At 41.6% G+C, this 21,720-nt stretch overlaps 1 protein-coding gene across 1 annotated transcript; it reads left to right on the forward strand.

Annotated features, from left to right (window-relative positions):
• Positions 1 to 64: 64 nt before the first annotated feature.
• On the forward strand, positions 65 to 21,637 carry SLC4A1AP (solute carrier family 4 member 1 adaptor protein). Its single transcript, XM_074949122.1, has 14 exons — positions 65 to 628; positions 3,618 to 3,810; positions 4,581 to 4,703; positions 5,712 to 5,772; positions 6,674 to 6,813; positions 7,095 to 7,255; positions 8,459 to 8,528; positions 13,259 to 13,448; positions 13,892 to 14,003; positions 14,428 to 14,650; positions 15,532 to 15,621; positions 16,889 to 16,959; positions 19,906 to 19,978; positions 21,186 to 21,637. The coding sequence occupies exons 1-14, from the start codon at positions 80 to 82 to the stop codon at positions 21,233 to 21,235; spliced, it is 2,106 nt and encodes a 701-aa protein (XP_074805223.1). The 5' UTR covers positions 65 to 79; the 3' UTR covers positions 21,236 to 21,637.
• The last annotated feature ends 83 nt before the right edge of the window (positions 21,638 to 21,720 follow it).

Consider the following 21,720-nt stretch of genomic DNA (forward strand, 5'->3'; position numbering starts at 1 on the left):
GCCGTGGAGCAGGTTTCCGGGGGGGGCTGGTGTCGGGGGGGGGGACCCGCTCGGCTGGTGGCGGCCGAGCCCAAGAGGGATGGAGCCGGTGGCCGAGGGACCCGACTTCGGGGCCTTCAAGAGACCGGCGGTCCCGCTCCGCGGCAAGGAGGTGGGCGCCGCTCCCCGGGACGCCGAGGGGGAAGCAGCGGGTGAGGAGCCGCCGGCGGAGAGCCCGCCCCAGCCCCGGGAGCAGAGCTCGGCCCCGGGCCCCCTCCCCGCCGCGGCCCCGCGGCCCCGCTACCAGGAGCCGCCGTGGGGCGCCTGCCCCCCGGCCGAGGCCGGCTACGGCCTGGAGACCCTGAAGGGCGGCGTCATCGTGGGCACCTTGCGCTTGGAGGGCAGGAGCTGGTTCCTGGTGGGGCGGCTGCCGGGCTGCGCCCTGGCCCTGGAGCACCCGTCCGTGTCGCGGCACCACGCCGTGCTGCAGTACCGCGGCCAGGCCCAGCCCGGCTTCTACGTCTACGACCTGGACAGCACCCACGGCACCTTCCTCAACAAGGCCCGGCTCCCGCCCCACACCTACTGCCGGGTGCGCGTGGGGCACGCGCTGCGTTTCGGGGGCAGCTCCCGCCTCTTCGTGCTGCAGGTGGGTGCGGAGCGGGGGCGCTGAGAGCCATTGACCCAAACGGGTAAATCCTGTATAGGATGGGAACCACTTCAAGCCAGGGAGTGCAGCGGCGCCTCTAGTTCCAGCACCTGTGGTACGGTGGGGGGGGGGGTTGTCTGTGAGCTGTAAGCCCCCAAAACTGTCCCTAGGCAACACCAAAAATGCCTCTGAAAGTGGGGCTGCACTTGCAGTGATGCGCAGAGTACAGACTGCGTGCCCAGTTAGCACCGGGGTTAATTAACAGCAGCACTGCTTTAGGGAATAGAGCAAAGTTCCATATGTACCTGAACCTAGGTATGTGGCCTGCAGGGCTCTACCCACCCAAACCATGCCCTTCGAGTCTACGCTGCTATTGTTAGCTCTGTAGCATCCTACTGCCACCCTTGTAGCTACACACCATCGGACAAGTATGGCTGGAACCTGCCTTTCCCTGTAGTGGGTACTCATTCATATGGTTCCTGTGCTCTACATGCTGCCCTGAGTGTACAGAGTCTGACTCTCACTCTTTGCAGTTACAGCTGTGTCAAACCCATGTGTTCAGAAATCATGAGTTAAAATTCATGACTCTTGAAAAAATATTTCAGAGTCTCTTTCCTAGTCTTCTGGCTTCTCAGCATTTAGTGTGCACTTGGGTTACATTTTCAGGCTTGGCTTTGCAACCATGAAGGCAAGAAACTCACTTTTTAAAAAAGTTGAGAGTCTCTCACGTTCACGTGATTCCAGGAACTGGAGCATTAAGAATGCACTAGACATTGTAAAAACATAAGAACGGCCTTACTGGGTCAGACCAAAGGTCCATCTAGCCCAGTACCTTTTCTTCCGACAGTGGCCGAGGGAATGAACGGAAAAGGTAATCATCAAGTGATCCATCCCCTGTCGCCCATTCCTAGCTTCTGGCAACAGAGGCTAGGGACACCATCCCTGCCCATCCTGGATAATAATCATTGATGAACCTATCCTCCATGAACTTATCTAGTTCTTATTGGAACCTCATTATAGTCTTGGCCTTCACAACATTCTCTGGCAAAGAATTCACAGGTTGGCTATGCATTGTGTGAAGAAATACTTTTTTGTTTGTTTAAATCTGCTGCCTATTAATTTCATTTGGTGACCTCTAGTTCTTGTGCAGGGGTTCTCAAACTGAGGTTTGTGAGCTGTCAGCCTCCACCCCAAACCCCGCTTTGCATCCAGCATTTATAATGGTGTTATAAATTAAAAATGCTTTTTTATATATTTAAGGGGGGGGTCACATTCAGAAGCTTGCTATGTGAAAGGGGTCACGAGTACACAAGTTTGAGAACTACTGTTCTTGTGTTATGAGAAGGAGTAAATAACACTTCCTTAATTACTGTCTCCACCCAAGTCATGATTTTATAGACCTCTATCATATCCCCCTTAGTCGTCTCTTTTCCAAGCTGAAAAGTCCTAAGCTTATTAATAGCTCCTCATGTAGTAGCTGGGCCATGCCCCTAATTATTTTTGTTGCCCTTTTCTGAATCTTTTCTAATTCTAATATATCCTTTTTTGAGATGGGGTGACCACATCTGCATGCAGTATTCAAGATGTGGGCGTACCAAGGATTTATATAGAGGCAATATAATATTTTCTGTCTTATCTATCCCTTTCTTAATGATTCCCAACATTCTGTTCACTTTTTTGACTGCTGTTGCGCATTGACTGGATGCTTTCAGAGAACTATCCAAGATCTCTTTCTTGAGTGGTAACAACTACGTTAGACCCCATCATTTATATGTATAGTTGGGATTATGTTTTCCAATGTACATTACTTTTCATTTATCACCTTTCAGTTTCATCTACCATTTTGTTGCCGAGTCACCCAGTTTTGTGAGATCCTTTTGTAGCTCTTCACAGTCTGTTTGGGACTTAACTATCTTGAGTAGTTTTGTATTGTCTGCAGATTTTGCCATCTCAGTGTTTACCCCTTGTAAAAGCTATAATAAAGTTGCAAGAATTGGCAACCCTGAAACTGACCAGCTTTCAAACTGACAGCATCCTTTTAAGGACACTATTGCATGTAGCTTAACTTCCTTATTCAGCAGCTTAAGAAAATAGGTTAGACTTGTGGGAAATGGGAAGGAATTTGATTCACCACCTGTAAAAATGCTCTCTAATTGGCTTGGTTGATCATTAACTGGAAAAAAGAATGTACCCATCACTGCTCAGAAACGGAGCATAAACTAGATGGAACATTTTTGTTGTTGTTTTATTATTTTCTCCAAAGTGACAAGTTAGCTATATGGTCCTGTAGTGTAGATTGCATGAGGAGTGCCTTTGTTGTCTTCATTGTATGTTTAGTTCTTGCAGCAAGATATGTAGTGAAAGAATTGGCTGCATATCTTGGAAAGTTGCATTTTTGAAGAAAAGCTTGCATGTGCTGCTTTGGCAAATGCAGACTTTATGAAACTAATCTAAATTAAAAAATCAAATTTAAGAGTTAAAATCTGTTTTTGTTTGGGGGGGGGGGTTGTGTTAAAAGAAAAAGGAACTAAAGCAATCAGTTTCATTTTCTAGTTTAGCAGTATGATATTTCTAGGAGTTAAAACACTAATGCCTAACAGTCCAGGAAAATTTTTATTAAAAGTAGTGATAACAGGCTCTTTTGAGGCCCTCAAAGGGCTTCATAAGCATTAGTTACTTATACTTAAACACACCCTTGTGAATTAAAGGATATGTAGGGGTCACCTGTCCTACCATTAAAATGCAGCCACATCTTGAATCGAACGCTGCATCTGTAATGCTGCTCGTCTGTAGACAGGAAATTAAATCTACTGTGTCCGGTAGCAGGGGATTTAGGGTTGTGGAGTACAATAGGTAAACTGAACTTTTTATTAAAAAAAAAATGTAAAGAGAGATTGACAGTATCCTAGAATAATTTGCTTTTCTGTTACAAAATGGTATCTTTTCCAGATGCACTCTTTAAAGATATTGTCTGTGTCTTGTGCTGCAGGGACCTGAGGAGGATCAGGAGTCTGAGTCCGAACTAACTGTGACTCAGCTGAAGGCTCTGCACAAGCAGCAACAGGCAAAGCTAGAGAAGACAATGTTAGGCGAGGACTCAGATGAAGATGAACAAGAAGAAAAGGAAGAGAAAAGAAATGAGAGCAGTCAGAGTAATGATATGAGTTGCTCATGGGGAATGGGTAAGAGATATTGTACCCCTGAATGAAGTTGCTAAAATAAGAGCTAAAGTCTTTTGAGCAAAAACTAGAGAGATGAAAACTAAGCATTGAATTCCAGCTGCAGTGGTGTATTATTATGAGAGTTTTTTGAAGACAAAAATAATTTCCTTTTTATAAAAAGGATTGTTGGTGTAAGTAAGTTTGTGTGGAAGAGACAGAAGGAGATCTATGCCCAAACAAAAAACACAACTTTAAGGGTCTGACTTCAAACCAAAAAGGCAAGAAACTAAGAATTGAAGTTTATGCTCTGTCCTTAACTTCTGCTATGTTGTGTATATTATTGCAGCAAATGTAATGTATACAATTGCTGGAGACCACTACACAGTGGAGTTAGCCCTAACTGAATTCTTTGCATGTGTGTGTGTGTTTGGCAGTAAGGTTGGGTTTTCTAACTTTTGTGGTTTAATTCTCAAGAAAACCGACCCTCTCAAGTCAGCATATGAGAGCTGACAAAGTGGACCATAATTTTAAATAACTAAAGTTCCAATACTTTAAGTATGTCTTTAAAATGGTAAACTACTATTATATACTTAACTTTTACATTCTTTTGATAAGTTACCCTCACAGATTCACCTGCCTTTTGCTAGTAAGGTTAAGCAAAACTTGTTATACAGGGGTTTTTCTGAATTGCGGCTCATATTTTTCACACTGGTGAATGCTGAATTTTACTTGCATCTCTTTCCAACCTCCTTTCCTATTTCATCTGCACTTCTGTGCATGCTTTCCTCCAGGGGAAGATGCCGAGGAAGATGAAGTTGAAGAAAATCCTATTGCCATAGAGTTTCAGGAGGAGCAAGAAGCCTTTTATTTGAAGGACCCTAGGAAGGCACTGCAGGGTTTCTTTGACAGGGAAGGTATGTGTATTGTGTCTGTCCTTTGTCAGCAGAGCATTTCCCGATAGTGGTGCATGTGGTGATGCCATAAAGTATTTCTTCACACAACGCACAGGCCAAGACTATAACAAGGTTCTAATAAGAACTAGATAAGTTAGTGGAGGATAGGTCCATGAATGGCTATTAGCCGGGATGGGTAAGGATGGTGTTCCTACTTCTGTTTGCCAGGAGCTGGGAATGAGCGACAGGGGATGGATCACTTGATGATTACCTGTTCTGTTCATTTCCTCTGAAGCACCTGGCGTTGGCCACTGTTGGAAGACAGGCTACTGGGCTAGATGGACCTTTGTTCTGACCCAGTATGGCTGTTCTTATATTCTGAGTTCAAACTTTGTTCCTGGCTCCCAGGCTGGGAATTGTGTAAGCACCTTGAATCATTCTTGAGTGACACCCCTTCTACAACCAACTCTCAAAAGTAATGTTTAAGGGATCCAAAGGCTTCATAGTTAGGGGATGGTGGTTGTGATATGAGGCTTTATAGGAAAGTATTATAGAGCAGCAAAAACAGAAGGCAGTGACAACTTGACGTCAATTTAAAATCATTGCTGGTAAAGTATGCAGATGACTCAAATATTGGTGGAGTGTTAAATAATGACAGCTTGCTTCTACAGAGAGATCTGGATCTCATTGTAAGCTTGGCTCCCTTTAACAGCATATGTTTTAATATAAGAAAATGTAAGGTCACAAACGATGAACCAAGAATATGGGTCGCTCTTAGGATGTGGGGGACTGTGTTTGGGAAAGTCATGACTCGGAAAAGAACTTAAGGTCACAGTGGGTAACAAACTGCCCAGGATGTTGTGGTGGCTAAGAGCAAGTCCAATCTGTTGATGTATAAGCAGGGGAGTATCAAGCACAAAAGGGGTTATTTTCCTTTAATCCTCGCTATCGTCCCCTACCACAAGTAATGGTTGCCGGTTTTTACAATGTGGGCAGCTGCATCAACTTTTTTCTTTATTTCCTGTACAGGAGAAGAACTAGAGTATGAATATGACGACCATGGACACAATACCTGGCTCTGCAGGGTTAAGTAGGTATACTATGCATTGACTTTCTGAAATTAGAGGCTTTCCTTTCAGTTTCACAAGCAGAAACGGAGAGAGTCATTTGTTTGATTGGTACATCTGCAGCTGAGACCAAAGTGAAATTAGGCTTAAGCATGGAAATTGAAATAGAAGGATGATGGATGGATGGATCATTACCTAGTTTAGTGTCTGTACTCTTTCCCTAAGTCTTTCTTGCTTACCTATTTTCCATCCCCCAGGAACATCAAATTGTGACAACTCTTTCAATTGTCCCTGCTGTGAGAAACACAACAATTTGAAATATTATGCGAGGAAGAATTTAGCTAGCAGTATCTCACAAACTAATGGAGATAGAAATTCATGCTTTATAGTACTTGAAATCTGATTCCTTTCTTTCAGATGGTATAAAACAGTGGTTTCTAGCTTCAAAGGCTCTTCAGAGAGGCCACTAACTTCTCGTGTTGGTGAGGGGAAAGCAAGATTGTAATTGGAATGATGTGACATTTAAGGTCTGATAGCTTATGACCAAATAGAATAGCTTGGAATGGCTTATACGATTTTGAGAATCTCTGCTCCAGTATGGCATAATGTTAATTTCTAGCATTGGTAATTCACAGGACATGAGTGTTTAAAAGTACTTTGGGGCCTAAATTAGTTCCTTTGGCTTGTCTGTGCTGTTTTGCTATGGCCTGGGATTGGATGTAGGAAGTCCTGTTCCTCAGGCTAGTTAAAGATTTGCCTGAAAGTTTTTTGGAAACTAACTGGTTTGACTAATGTAAAAAATTGTAACATGAAAATATTTACTGAAAAAGAGAATAGCGTGGGATGGAAAGAGTGATGTCCAACATAAAGAACATAGGAGCCTAGTAGTGTCTCAGAGCTGTTCTGTAACTCTGAATTGAATAGGTTGCCTGTGGATGATGCATCAGGGAAGCAGCTGGTGGCAGAGGCTATCCATTCAGGAAAGAAAAAGGAAGCAATGATACAGTGCGCGCTGGAAGCTTGCCGAATACTGGATGCTAGAGGTGTGCTGCGGCAAGAGGCAGGTCGGTAACTGGTCACGTTCTTTGGTAGCTATTTAGAAGATGCTCTCTGAGGGGCAGCGTTTAGTTGCCGAGAAAGCTTGAGCCTGCTGCATATGCCTAGAGTTGATTTAAACAATCTTGCATTCTCCAGTGTGTGTTACATATCTCGTCAATTATGTGGTACTAACTAGACTAGGTAGGCTTAAATCAATGATGTAGATGACTAGCTTCAAACTGTTCTCTTTTTCAAGAGCTTTTAACTTTTTTGCTTCCTTGCCTTCTCCCTCTTCCCCCCCGCCCAGTATCCCGGAAAAGGAAAGCAAAGAACTGGGAAGAGGAGGATTTTTATGACAGTGATGATGACACCTTCCTTGACCGAACTGGGGTTGTTGAAAAGAAACGACTGAACAGAATGAAAAAAGCTGGGAAAATAGAAGAGAAGCCGGAGACTTTTGATTCACTGGTAAGAAGAACGTCAGGTTATTAGCCAGACAGGGCATTGTTAGCTTCAGTCTTGCATACACTGTTGCTGGAAAGAAAGATCAAAGGGATTTTAAATTGCTGTGTGTTAGACAGTGCTTTGATACGATCTCAGGCCTGTAATTACAAATTGATCAGCCTGGAGTGGAGTCAGTAGCGCTCCGTGTCCATAGAGCAAGAGACTTGGAGGGTTGAAGATTGATGTTGGCGTATGCATGGAACCTTTTGACTCCAGCACAGGATGGAAGTGCCAGAAAGCTGCTGCTACCAGCACTTCAGTAGCATGTGGGCACTTATCTGGTGGTCCCAGTCTAACTGAGTGAACACAGAAACTGCCACCACTTTTGGTACAACTTAACTTCTACTAGCAGCCTCAGCAGAAAGGAGGAGGACTGATTGTGCATGGAGAACAAGCTTTCTCATCATAGAACAGCGCCTGCTTAAGTTTGAGGCGTGTAGGGAAGGCAATACTGCAGAAGTTTGCTCTGCTGCTGTCTCTGCTGTGCCTGCTCTGTGGATAGAGTACTTCAGTCCCCGGGCCAGTCAGTCATCTGGCATGAGCCCTAAATTCTCACACACAAACTAGGGGAGGCAAGAGGAATTTGCAACTTCATTGATCAGAGCTGTGAAAATAATAATAAACTCAGCTTAATGAGTTACCAGAAAGTATTGCACACTCTATTCTAGGGAAATGTAGTCTATTGTGCTTGCCTGTGCAGTTTTTCTTCTGCTTGACAGGACAGGGCAGAGAGGTGGGTGAATTGAGTATCAGAACAAAGACACAAACAGTTTCAGGCCATCACAAAATAATTTCCAAGTGTCAAAAGTGCACGTGGTACCTCCCAAAACAAGATGATCTGGTCCCTGCTTCAAAGACCATACAAACTGGATTGAACCTGGCTTGACAAGTTAGGGTCATACTCAGACAAGGAGGGTGAGAAGGAAGGACAAGGGTGACGACAATATAACATGGTTACCCAGGCATGTGCACATCTTGATGTTTCAGGAGGAAAATGAGATGAGAAATGGTTTAGGAGCAGAGTCAGTCCTTTGAGCCAGTAAACCTCCTGGCCAAAGATCAGCAGTGTAAAGACAGGGTAATGTGTAGAATATTGGTTTTAAGAATAACTTATTTTAAAAACATCTTTAAAATGAAAATGTTTTTTAATTGTGTGGCTCTTCGTAGGTTGCAAAGTTAAATGCAGCTGAAAAAGAACTTTCTGAGATAACAGAGAAGCTGAAGGTTTCAGGGAAAGGTAAGGCACCAAGTATCCCTGATTGAAGAGCTTTAGGGAGCACTGTGGAGGAGAGGGCAGAGTCTGTATATATGTTTTACATATAGCTGCTAAATGAAAATGGAGGAGTGGAGTCTAGAAGCAGGCATACTTTCAGGTCATTTTGCTCACTATTGTTTCACACCAGTCCCAAAGAGTACCTAATCCAGTACACAGGATCAGACAGTAGACAATATAGGTGTAGTTACTCATTAATAACAAATGCAGGGTATCTTAACAGTACATAACATCTCAGGTAAGGGGAGGATGGTGTACTAGCTAGATGAGTTTAGCAAGGTAAACTAGTGCTCATCGGTGTTAACCATGTTTGTGAAACCAACCCTATTTGAAGAGAATTCTTTCACAACCTCCAAATCCTTTTGCAGGAAACAAAAGACCAAAGGCTTCTGCAATTGCAGATGGTCTCTATTCAGGTCATCTTTGTCACTGCAGATGTAAAGTTTAAAGCAAAGAAAAACTGAAAAGTGCACAGTGAAAGTACTTGAAGTTTAGGACCCTGTGTCTGTCTGGTGAATTTGCAACTTGTTGCCACGTGAGGTCAGAGTTTGGGTTCCAGCCTTGCTCTTCTGGGGTGGGTGGGGAGCCTCTTCTGGGCTGGGTCTGTGTAGTGTAGGGGAAAGCTACTGTCAGGTGAGATGGTCATATTCCACAACTCGAGTCAGGCCTAACCTTCCTTGAAGAGAGAACTATAAGGCAAAGCTTTTGAGACTCTGTGAGGAATAGGTTAGGGGATCCTAGAGAACTTTAACCAATCCCCTCATTCCCTGCAAACATATTTGGAAACAAAAGGTTCTGTCTTCAGGGTTCCTTGTGGAATGACCCCTGAATATAGGTGTATGTAAACACATTAAATTTGTCTGCCAATAATGTGCTCTTGCATTTCATAGAGGTAGTTAAAAGGATGCTGTCACTCAAAAATCCTACTTCCATCTGCAAATTTTATACCTCCTTTTGTTTTAGTAACTGCTATGGTTACTAGAATGAAAGATCAGAGGGGAAAGCATATTTTTGTCTTTTTTTCAGATTTACTTTGTGCATTTGACGGCACTTATTGAGTAGTCTGTTACACTGCTTTCTAATGGTTAGTTGCTTCACTCTCATGAGATGTAGTTAGGAGGGAGAAAATTATACTCTTCCACAGGCTCTGCAAGCAAGTATTTATTGTTAGCAACAACTGAAGGTGAAGAGGCAGGTGCATTCCCAAGGACATTTTGTGGCATTGCTCTTGGACCCACTCAAAAGACCCTGATAATGCAGCAAGGAAATGCAAACTCTCCTCCCCTCTTTTATCAAAAGGGAATTTAAAAAAAAAATATCTTTAGTGAACAGCCTTTAAATTGTAAGCTGAATTTAAAAAAAAATTCAAATTGACTGTCTCTTTAAACAAAACAAATATTGGGCACATAAAAAGTCCACTAGAAAAAGTTGAGACAAAATGTACTTGTAGACTATGTGTAATGTGGCCAGGTGTTATCTGGGGGAAATGTACTTAGGTGTTTGTTTATACATTTTCTACCAGAAATAGTTTGCATAAACAAAGGATGGGTCTTCCTTGTATGAGTAAGATTTCTCTGAGAATTGTAGAGTCTTCCAGGTGGCAATATATTTCAACTTATGGTAGCTATACTTTTATGTCTGCATGATCCGCTATTTCATTTTGGTAAACCAACCCAATACCAGTGCCAGTTTGGATCAACAATTTTGTTTCTGGTCATTTGTCCAGGACCATTGCTTGGAAAATCTGTCTGAACCTGAAAGCATTTAGTACTGTTAATTCCAGCATGTCATGACTCACTGAGGTGGACATGAATCCTTTATAACCCTGGAACACTGGGAATGCCAGCATTTATTGCTAGACCTGTCAGACTGCGAGGTATCAGACCTTACTTTGAAACAGTACTGGGGCTACTTTGGTACCTCAGTTTAACAATGCTTTCCTGACATTGGGCCAGGATAGACTATAACTAGTCTTAGATCACTGGCCAGTCTATTTTAATCCTTGTGTTGGCTGCGTGTCTTTTTTTCTTTGCAATTTAAATTGGTAGCTCACATTAACCATAGGTGCTGGCCTACAGCTTCTGAGAGCACTTACACTAATGATAGGTGATTTTTATCATTGTATTGGTAGTCTGTCAATACTATTACAGCACATAAGGTTGTGAAACCTTATCAAGGTTTGGCTTTCTCTAAGTCATTACATGTCTGGCCTCTAAGGGCAGCACTCCAGAAAGATGGACGAGTGAGTGACAGGCTGAATTACTGTACCTCTTACCCAGCACTTGTAGAAATTAAGTGGTTGTCAGAGCGACATCAATAGAGGTTTACAGATTGCTTCCTAAACTCATTTTGAATTACCTACTGATGGGGAAGCTTGATAACTCTCTCGTACTTCAGTGCAGCTGAATGAAAATCAAATACACAGAGATTTTCACTTTTATTTTTTGTTAGCAATGATGATGATGTTCTTCACGGACAAGCTGATAGTGAAGTAAATGGCCTTAGAGCTTTTGTCCATATAACATAAAATACAATATCCATGATTAATCCTGCTCCTAGTGATGACTAATTTTCATCTGCCCAGCAATTTTCTGTGCGAAAGCAGATATCGCCTCCTAAGAGAGACTGTGAACTGCATTCCATAGCCTGAGCTTGGGAAATCTGGTCCCTCAAGCAGCAGGGGGGTAGAGATTCCCTTTGTGATGCTGAGGTAATAGATCCTGCTGTGCATTTGCTCATCAGAGGACAGACTGGTTTGTCCAAAGCTGTATTTACCTGGGACACGGCTGTCCTCTGTAGCTGCCACCCAATGCTGAAACTTCCACATCAACTTACACGTTGCAGAGTCTCTATTTTGAAATGGTGGCAGCACTTTAGGCAGAAACAACTAATCCTTTCTGCATTGGGGCAGGGTTGTAGGTATCAATTTTCTGGGCTGGTCCACTGTGCCCAACTTCAGGCCCAATCCTGTGAGGTGCTGAGCACCTAATTCCCATTGACTTCTTCAAGGTTTTTTCCCAGGTCAGGATCTTTTTGAGTCTAGAGCATGCATGTCTATTCACTGGCTTACTTCAAAGTTCAGATACTTAATCTGGTGGTATGCTAAACATCTCTCTAAGAATGCATCATATAGTGCAGAATGTGTGTAAGTTTAGTAGTAAAAGTGCTCTGTGTGTGTGTGTATATACACACCTTTAATTCAAGGTTATTTTGTAGGCATCCTTATGCACATAAGGGTGAATGTTGATATACAGTATCTCTGTATTTTAAAAGGTTCAAACAGTCAGTTCATGGGTAGCTTTTGTCCTGATTCACACTCAGTGTAAAGTTATTAATTATATATGAGAGAAATAGACTTAATGAGAGCTACTTTGGCTGGACTACTTACAATACGTTTTTATTAACGTTGATATATCATCTTCCTAAGGGACATTAGGGCACATAGCATACCAAGCAATAATAATTCCTTGCGTCCTATTAACTAAGTGATCTTTGAGTAATTACTGTTACACGCTGCTACAGCTTTTGTGTGTGTGTTAAATTTGAAACTATATTTTTGTTCTATATCAGAAATACCCAGTTTATGAACTGAGGCCTTTTAAAAATGTTTGCATAACTAGAAGAAATGCTTAATAGTTCCTTACAATCACTTTCAAAAATATACTCATCACAAAAAATTTAAACAAAGTCAAAAAAAAAAATCATCTTTAATTACATTCAACCAATTCTGATTTATAATTAAGGCTGAGTTAATTAGGGCTGAAAGTTAAAATACTTCGGCCTGGCTTATAATTAGGGCAGATATTTAAAAATTTGCAAATTACATAATTGCGTACAGACACACACGTACATATCTACATGCACACATAATCATACAGTTACAAAGATTTAAGTTTGCCTGAATTTTAGCATAGTGTATAATAGTAAAAATAAGGCAGAAGTTCTTACCGAACAACAAGGGCTCAGAAATTCTGACAACACAGAATTAGTTTTCTTCATTGTCTGCCTCTGACATAACTCAGAGGTTGCAAATTCGGTAGCATTGTCAAAATCCAAGAAAAGAACTTTTCTGATCCTTGTTAAGTCATGGGTTAGCAAGAAAAACCTGAGGCTCTAAAGCCTCATGAACCAAAATTTGAGATGCAAAAGAAACAACTTTGTTATTACATATATGGGAGGAATCAGCAATGTCTGCAAAGAGATGGACTCACCTTTGGGAGGAAAAACCCCATACCTTTTATTTTCCCAAATATAAATCAGCCTTCCCAATTGTTACTTTGGCAATGTTTTCTAACAGTATGTAAGGCTGTCTGAACAGGAGTCACAGATGAAGTATTTTTTATGTAAGATAGGAAATACTTACAGACTTCAAGGGGGTGATTACTTGAGTTAACATTCACAAATTCAGAAATGGGTTTACACAGACTAAAATGGATTGAATCAAATTCATCCTTTAGAGAACTCCATTGAATTCTTCCCCAGGGACAAATTTGGCCCATCATTTAGCTGAATGGTGAGAGTTTTTTGCACAGAGGGTGGTGTATTAGCTAGTTATCTGTCTTGGGTACTTATATTGCCCCATGACACACTTTGCAATCTTTAAAGGTTAAATTTGGTGGGTATGAGACTCATCTTTTTTTCTATTCTTCCCCCGCCTACCGCCACCTTGTATATTTTGCAATCCTCTTGCCCAGCCCAATCCCAGCCGGCTTCTCAGGATTCTTTGGATGAGTTCATGACTGAAATAAAATCAGGCTGCTCCTTAGACAGCGTAATGAGGAAGAAGCTTCACTTGCGGTCCTTTGAATTGAGGCAAGAACAGCGGAGACTGAAAGGGTTAATAAAGATTGTTAAACCTGCAGAGCTGCCGGAGTTGAAGCCACAGTGAGTCTACATCAATAATCATTGTATATTGTCCATATGAAATTGTGCTGTCCTGGCAAGTGAAATGCTTCCAAAATGTAGAAAGAGCAAAATATACAATGGGTACCACCTCCTGTGGTACATCTGAGATGTCACTTTGGCATGTCAGTGTGCCACTGACCCATAGCCATGTCAAAGGCATGCTGCAGAGAGATACAGCAACAGTGGAGTTAAAGCAGTAAGATCAACACCTGCTGTGTGTGTGCACATGCGCGCGCACACAGTGGTGTTTCTTAATAACATGTCTTGCAGAAGCATCACTCAGCACAGGTTTGAGTTCTGTTTCATAGCATCACCTTTGTTCCGCAAATGTTTCTGTTCTTAAATAGAAGAGATTGATGCTTAGGTATTTACTGTAGACTGTGCATTTGCTAATCACTTTTCTTTGTATCTAATTTTGTTAGGACTGGGAGTCATGGTGTGGAAATGGAGAACAAGCCTAAAAAGCTAACACTGCCTCTCTTTGGTGCAATGAAAGGGGGAAGAAAATTCAAACTGAAAACTGGAAACCTAGGGGTAAGTTGGATGAAGAGGCCAGTTTTCAGGTATTTGTTGCTTTCGTTTCCTTAGGTCGTTGACTTTCCCTTCACTTTCTTTTCTATTCTTCTTGGCCTTTTAGTTAAATTCAGATGCATTATTGGTTTAATTCCCAATATGACTATCCAAAAAACTATGACCCGCTCTTCTGGGCACAATGACTGTATCTCTTTTCCTTCTTCTTTTTCACCTGCACTGATACCTTTCCTTAGGACAAAATAGCTCGTCATCCATTTGGCACTTCTTTCCTAGTTCTTCCTGCGTGTGGAACACACATGCTTTGTCCTGTCTTGTCTGTCTGTGGCCATTCTGTATCAACCTGTCTATATATCTCAGGGTTTTTTATAGCACTCGTCATCAGATTACCTAAACACTGCTACATCAGTTTGCTTTTACGCCACAGAAGTTGCCTCTCAGACGTCCAGTTATCCCTGAAAGCTTGTTAAAAATGAAAGATGATGGGCCTGAAGTGGAGGAAGAAGAAGAGGATGAAGATAAGGAGCAGGAAATCAAAGCAGCAAATATCAGGACACAAAAAGCAGAGATGAAAATGGCAGGAGAAGAAGCAGAACAAGAGACTAGTCTTCCTGCCAGTTCTCCTAGCAAGAATGTGGAACCCACCCATGGTAAACAGTGACCGCTTTTTCCCTTTTCTCTGCATTAGGTTATGTGAGTATAAACTACTGGATTTTTCAGAGTTGCCCAAAGCTCTGGAGGTTTGCTTCACAGATGTTCATGTGACACTTTGCAGATTTCCTTTTCACAGCTTTGTGCCTATGAGTTCAGCATTCTGGGCACAAACAGATCCAGGAACCAAAGAGTTTCACCTGGTTTTGTATTAAAGCTCTGCACAACAGCAAATTTCCCATAGTTTTGGGATTAAAAAAAAAAGACAAGAAAAGAAATCTTTCTGTATTGTGACGGGCCATATTGATAAACCAGTGTGTGCAGCACTTGAGTGTCTTACAGTAACAAACTAGTACATGGCATTGTTGTAAAGGAACATAATTAAAAAGAAAACAGATTTCAGAGTAAGAATACATTTGAAGGTTTATAAACTGAAGAGGTAAAATATTTTAAGTCATAATGGCAGGATCTTGACACTGTCTGTGACACTGTATATCCAAATTCAAACCCTTTTGCATTCACCAACTCTGTGCATGTGAAAACTCAGCCATAACATTGCAGTAAGTTATTTTGTTCCCTCATATCTGCAACTCTACCTCCTTGCTTTAATGTATGGTATCATGTGCGATATGGCCAAGTTGTTAGTTTAAACTGGCTCTGTGGGTTAATTAAACTCCCTTCCCAATGTTGCATTGAAATAGTCTTTCTATGTTTAAACTCTTTAGGTGTTTAGAGAGAATTGTCCCTTTATTTGAATGTCAGTGCTGAAATGAATGCAGCTAAGTTTACTCTAGTATATTGTGTTTCAGTGATACTAGTGCTCTACTTCTTAGGATGCCTGATAAGTGTATTCTGTTGACTTTTTGGCTGTTTTCCCCAGAGATTGGTTTTCAGTCTCAGCCCGTCAGCAATCGGTTAAAGACACCAGATAATGAATATCAGATGGACCTATCACAAGAGAAGTCTCAAGGTGAGCAATGCAATGTGGGGCTCAGCAATTGTGCGGGAGATTATAGACTTAAAAATGTATTCAAAGGAGCTATTGTCTGTGCAAATTAGCAAAAGGAAACCGCATTGTCTAGTTTCTGAAGCAGGGAACTAGGAATCCAGGGGGTGTAAGGGCTGTTTTCAACTCTGCCACAGTCTAAATATGTGACATCTGGGCAAGTCACTTCATCTCTGTATTTCAATTCTCCTCGCCCCTCCAAATCTGTAAGGCGCTTTGAGTTCCTTGGATGAAAGACACTATATAAATACAACATTATTTTAATGCAGTAGCGTGACAGCAGGATCTTGTGAGGAAGAACCAAGTATAAAAAATGATGCACCCTTTTTCTCCTCCTTGTCTTGTCTTAAGAGTTGGTCAGAGGGGAAGTGCATGTGAAGATCTGTGCCAATACAAATCTCAAGTACCATATGGCAGTAGCATGCACTCTGAGCTGACCAAATGTCACCGTGCATTTTACAAAAGTCCATCTGATCCTCAAGATCAAAGCCTGACTTGGCATGCAAAACATTTGGAAGAGATCTGTATGAATTCTTTTACTCTGCTCTCCCACCTGACAGTCTATGGCAGCCTAAGATTCCTCAGGGAGACTGTCCTCTTCTCTTATAGGGGTGAATTTTGATGTCTGATGAGATTGAGATCTTGAGTCACTTAGGTTAAATGGCAGGAGAGTCAAGGCTATTCATCTTACATGCTCCCTCACTATTCTCTTCCACTAACTGATATTCCTGTACCCAGAGAAGTGGCATTTTCGTATGTTGGTTCCATGTATTTCCTAAAGTAGCTTTCGGTCTTCATGGCCCAGAGTACAAACCCTTGATGGCCGAAGTCCAGGGCACTTCCATGCTCCAGCTTCAGTATTATATCCTCTTGTAATCTGCAGGGAGAAGATTGCGTGACTATTAAAATTTATCATTATAGTAACTGCAGATAGAAAATACCTATTAGATCCTAACCCCTTACAGGTGGATATATGGAGTGCCAGATAGAGGATCGAATATGTTACATTAAGTGACAACTGTAGTTTGTTTAATCTCAATAAATTTATAACAGTAGGATCCTGTTCAACAGATAAAAGAACTGAATTTTGGTTCAACAAGGTTAATGTACCATTTCCTTTGACAGGTCTGTTTTTAAGTGGGCCTTTTGCAAACTTATTTCTGATAGAGCTGCTGGTTTGTGATGTAGGAGCAATACCGTGTGCTATAAAACAGATCTTGTTTCTTCCCAGCGTCTGAGAGCGCGTGCAGGACATTTGAAGAGAGCCCCAAGAAAAAGACGAAAGTTTATGGCCCAAGCAGGGTAAGTAATGGTACCTGAAGCTCTCTCACTCATAGGAAGACAGTCCCTGCCCCAAGAAGTCAACAGTCTAATTTAAAAGATTCCCTCTGAGCGAAATGGGCTGGTGACATGGTTGGAGTACAGCTTTGTGACAGTGATGTGTCTTCCATGGTGTGTGAGACTAGTCTTCTAATACACTACTGCTGCAGCAGGCATAGAGAGCTATTACAAGTCACCGAGGAGTGTGCCTGCTGAGAAGCTATGATCTAGCATTTCAGGATTGACAGAGCTCCGTAAAAACTACAGTCAAAATAGACCACCAGTCCATTCATCAAAGCTTCCTTTCCAACTGTATTGCTAACACTTTGTGCTGTGTCACAGTGATGTGATCTCTCATTTGCTTGTATGTGCTCCAACTTGCCATAAAAATTGGCATGCTCCAAGGCCCAGTCCTGTGTCTGCAGAGCTTTCTTGTGGATTAGCGTGGGATGTTGCACACACTGGCTTACACTGCAAAGGTCTTAGTCTGGAAAACTGATACTGTTGGACAAAAACCTGGGGGCCACCTCTGTAGTCCACGTGTCTTGCCTTTAATATAACTTCATCCTTTTGGGAGTTGTGGAAAGGGGCCATTGTTAGTGCTGTGGAATTTATTGTAACTGGGAGCCAAGGTGTAAGTGGCCTTCAGTGCATTCACAAGGAGGATAGAGTTGTTTCTAGGATAAAAATCTGTAAGGGATATGAACCCTCCATGTTTTGGGGCATAAAGATAACCACTTCTGCTGGGGGTTAGAAAGAACCTTTTCCTGGGGGCATATTACTGCATAATTTAGCATCATGGGGGCTTGTACCTTTCTGTAAACCATCTGGTACTGACCATTGTTGGAGACTGGGTACTGGACTAGATGGTCTACAAGTTTATCCAGTGTGGCAATTTCTACGTAGCACATTCTGGTTGTAGGTTTTGTAATTGATAGAATGCTATGCAAATACACTGCATCATGTAGCAAAGAGATGTACTGCCCATCAGCCACTAGCAGGATCCGCTAATCCAAAATAATACTTCCATTGGCGTTAATTGATTCCATTGTTAGCAATCCCAGCAAAGAGGCCAAGGACTGAATGGGAACATCCTTCAGAGGAGGTCCCTCCGTAGCTAGGTTGAAGCATATTAGTGAGGGAAGTGTCAATACATTTGCACTGCTACAATCCATGCTGTACCCCTTCTGTGGATAACCAGAAGGTATCAGTCTCCAGGGCTGTCAGACCCAGCACCTCTAACCAGCACTAATTCACTCCAAGCATTCTAATGTTATAGTATTCTCATAATATTAAATACCTTAGGTTATCTTCACATTCCCATTACAAATCACTTTTTTTGCACATGCGATCTTCTGCACACACTCTCCTTTTGCTTGATATTTTCCATAGTGGGTTTCAGCCCAAAGGTAACTTTTTTTTAAAAAAAAGTTTGAGGAAAAAATCTTTTTATGCACTTCTGAGTCATGCAAAACTGGAAAAAGTCTTTTTCTCCTTCTGAAAAGATTTTAACTTTTTTGTGCACAAGAATAAAAAGAGCTGAATTTTACATGCTGACACTTTCCAGGAGGCTAGATCTTCCAGAGGTCTCTAATCCAGGTTAATTTTAGAAAATTAAACAGATTTGATGGACTGAAACATTGCTTTGATCATACTGATAGATCTGTATTAAGGTTTTAGGTAATAACCAGTACATAAATTCAATGCTTAGTAAATATAGACTCATAGACTTTAAGGTCAGAAGGGACCATCATGATCATCTAGTCTGACCTCCTGCACACTGCAGGCCCTCACCCACCACTCCTCTAATAGACCCCTAACCTCTGGCTGAGTTATTGAAGCAATGTATGCTCTGTGTAGATTTAAAGACTTAAATATAGGTGGGTTGGGGTTTTTTTTGTTTTTCAGTGTTTCACTATGGAGTTGTTAGATTTTGACTACATAATTGTGGAAGTAAAAGATGAAAGCAGTTAAAAGATTACTGCTTCGGCCCTAAATTTTCAACCTGACTTTAACTTGCTATCTCCATATTTAGGCCTCGATGAAAATAGCCTGATTTTTGAGCAGCACTTAGCAGTCACAAATGCCACTGAAATTAATGGGAGCTGGAAGCATGTATCTTCTTGGAAAACGAGGCCACTCTTATTTTAACAGCTTAACTTCAGGCATTCAAGTTTGAAACTGTTGGCCTTAATATGATTTTTTTTTTTTTCCCCAGTGTGAATTGTGCTCCTAAATCACTTAAATACTCTTAAGTCTCACCTTCCCCTTTTTCCTTTAAACAGGGACATTCATTGTAAAATTGACACCAATGTAACATTAAGCTTACAAATTTAAACCCTCGAGAGTCAGCAAATACAAAAATTAACATTTTCATTGTAACCTCTATTTGCATACACCATGGACACAATCCTGTGTTTTGTATTATCTGTAATGCTGTCAAGTGCAACAAACAGTTCTGCCCTCGTTAGTACACTCAACTCCTACTGACTTCATTAGGAATTTCATGGCTATATCGGAGGGTGGAGTTGTCCTTCAATCTATACTCTGAGGCCTGGTCTATGCTGGGCGGGTGGGGATTGATCTAAATTACGCAACTTCAGCTACATGAATAACATATCTGAAGTTGATTTACTGAGATCTACTTATCGCGATGTCTTCACTGTGGTCAGTTGACAGCTGACGCTGCCCGTCGATGCCGAGGGTAATGTAGACATGCCCTGACAGACCGGCTCTGTTACCAGCCCACTGCACTCCTGTTGTGTTTCCTCATTGACCCTTCACAGTAGGGAAACTGCTTCCACCTCTCGGTAGCTTTTTTTTTTTTTTTTTTTTCCAGCTTAAAACTGACTATTTGAAACACTTGGAAACTTTATGCTAGGAATGCTGTATCTTTAAAAATGTCTGCTCAATTTTTATTTTTTGCAGCTCCAGCAAGCGCTTTCCTCCTCGCAGTACCCAGAAGATGACCCAGACTACTGTGTGTGGATGCCTCCTGCAGGTACCAAGCAATTTCCTCTAACTTCTTACTCCAATGAATCAGGAATCCATTTGCAAAATAGTCCTGAGGTCCCTGAAGTGTGGCCCCCCCCCCAAAAAAATCAACCAGTATGGATATTTCACACATACACCCATCCCAAATACCACACGTAACAACCATGTACTTTTCACGCTGCTATATGTGCTACTATTAGTTCCTGCAGTTCTATATCCGCTTCATTACGCCAAGTATGGTGGTGGTTTTATTATTTGAAAGGAAGATCAAAGCCTGTGAGGTTTTGAGCAGCCTCAACTTTCACTGAAGTCATTGGGACATTCCGCAACCTGTGGGATTGGTCCTCTAAAACTTTTGTGAAGACTTTTTGGCCAAAACTTTGAAACACAAATCTTCCTACAACTCGTATCACATGTTTTGGAGAGACAAGCCTTATTAACTTATTGTGGCAGAGATATGGAATGACTTTTAATAGGGGCACAAATCCAATTTGTGTGGAGGGTGAAAGGTAAAGATTAACTTTTCTAATTAACCTTCAAATCGTTTTGATTTAACCTTCTGTGGTTATTTTTAATGATGCAATGAATTTTCAATTATACTCTTTTAATGAGAGCATGGCTTATGCATATAGCTTTTCATATTAAGTGCATAGATTAGATTTCATATGGTTTCATGGTAGTCTTTGTCAAAATTACAGATAATTAGGGGTTTAAAACATTGCTGGGCCTCACAGGGAGGGAGGAGACGGGGAAGGAACTTCACTGAGGAGAGCTCTATCCCAGAGCTAAGTGAACAGAAGGACTGCACTCCATTAGCACTAGTAAAAACTAGAGCAAAATTCCTGGCTCAGCTGACCAGAAGAGGTGCTGAACTGGGTGTGTCTAGCCAGCTTCCTTTTTTGAGGGAGCTCTCTTTTCCTGTCTCCAGCTGCTAATGGGCGGATTTGTCTCCTGTCTGAGCTGGCATAATGGGGACACTGGAGGAACCAAATAAACAGGAAAGATATTATGTAGTCTTGTAAAGGCATATAACTCCCAGCTGTCAGGAATTATGTATCAAAAGGAGACTAGTATTGTAGTATCCATTGTGTGAGTTGGTATACTTTTTTTTCTGCCTGTCGAATGTATGCTCTGTGCAGACAGTTTCATTCTTTGCTCTGAGTTGATCTTGGAAGAGAAAATATATATATATATTTTTGTCTCTTGTCAATCAGGTCAAAGCGGTGATGGCAAGACTCATCTGAATGAAAAATATGGCTATTAAGCTTCACAGGCCCCAGGCAGGGGCTCTGAGGTCTAAGGGACCGTGCTACTTTGGACAGCTTCCTGCACAGAGTTGAGTGAGGGGTAAAAGAGTTAGCTTCTCAGATGTTGTTGAAGACTGAATGGCATCAGCACCAATTCAGACAGTTATCTCAAGCATTGAATTTGTTCTTTGTTTTTAAAACACTTCTAAGGATTCCTGAGCCTTGCACATAAATTTTTCCACCTCTTCCTTCTGCAGTTGGCCTGGTCGTTGTATTCAGCATAGGAATGTTAGACTTGTAAGGACTTTGTTTATAAGCTTGATGAGGTGAGACCAAGCTGGTTTCATCCAATAAAAATGAGAACACTAGTGTTTTTGCCTCCAAATTATACTTAAAATGACATTTTATTTCAAAAAAATATATTTTTAACCCCCCCCCCCCCCCCAAGAAAAATCCTTTTTAACTTTTGGAACTCAAGCATTTCTGCACTGAATAGTGCAAG

Source organism: Natator depressus, chromosome 3, assembly GCF_965152275.1.
Source record: "Natator depressus isolate rNatDep1 chromosome 3, rNatDep2.hap1, whole genome shotgun sequence".
Classification (NCBI taxonomy): Eukaryota; Metazoa; Chordata; order Testudines; family Cheloniidae; genus Natator; species Natator depressus.

Bases quoted from the DNA above. Each gene is read 5' to 3' on its own strand.
- SLC4A1AP (XM_074949122.1), top strand. From the start codon at position 80: ATGGAGCCGGTGGCCGAGGGACCCGACTTCGGGGCCTTCAAGAGACCG. The intron at 14,651-15,531 runs GTAAACAGTGAC...TGTTTTCCCCAG, and splicing joins GAATGTGGAACCCACCCATG to AGATTGGTTTTCAGTCTCAG. The intron at 16,960-19,905 runs GTAAGTAATGGT...TATTTTTTGCAG, and splicing joins AAGTTTATGGCCCAAGCAGG to CTCCAGCAAGCGCTTTCCTC.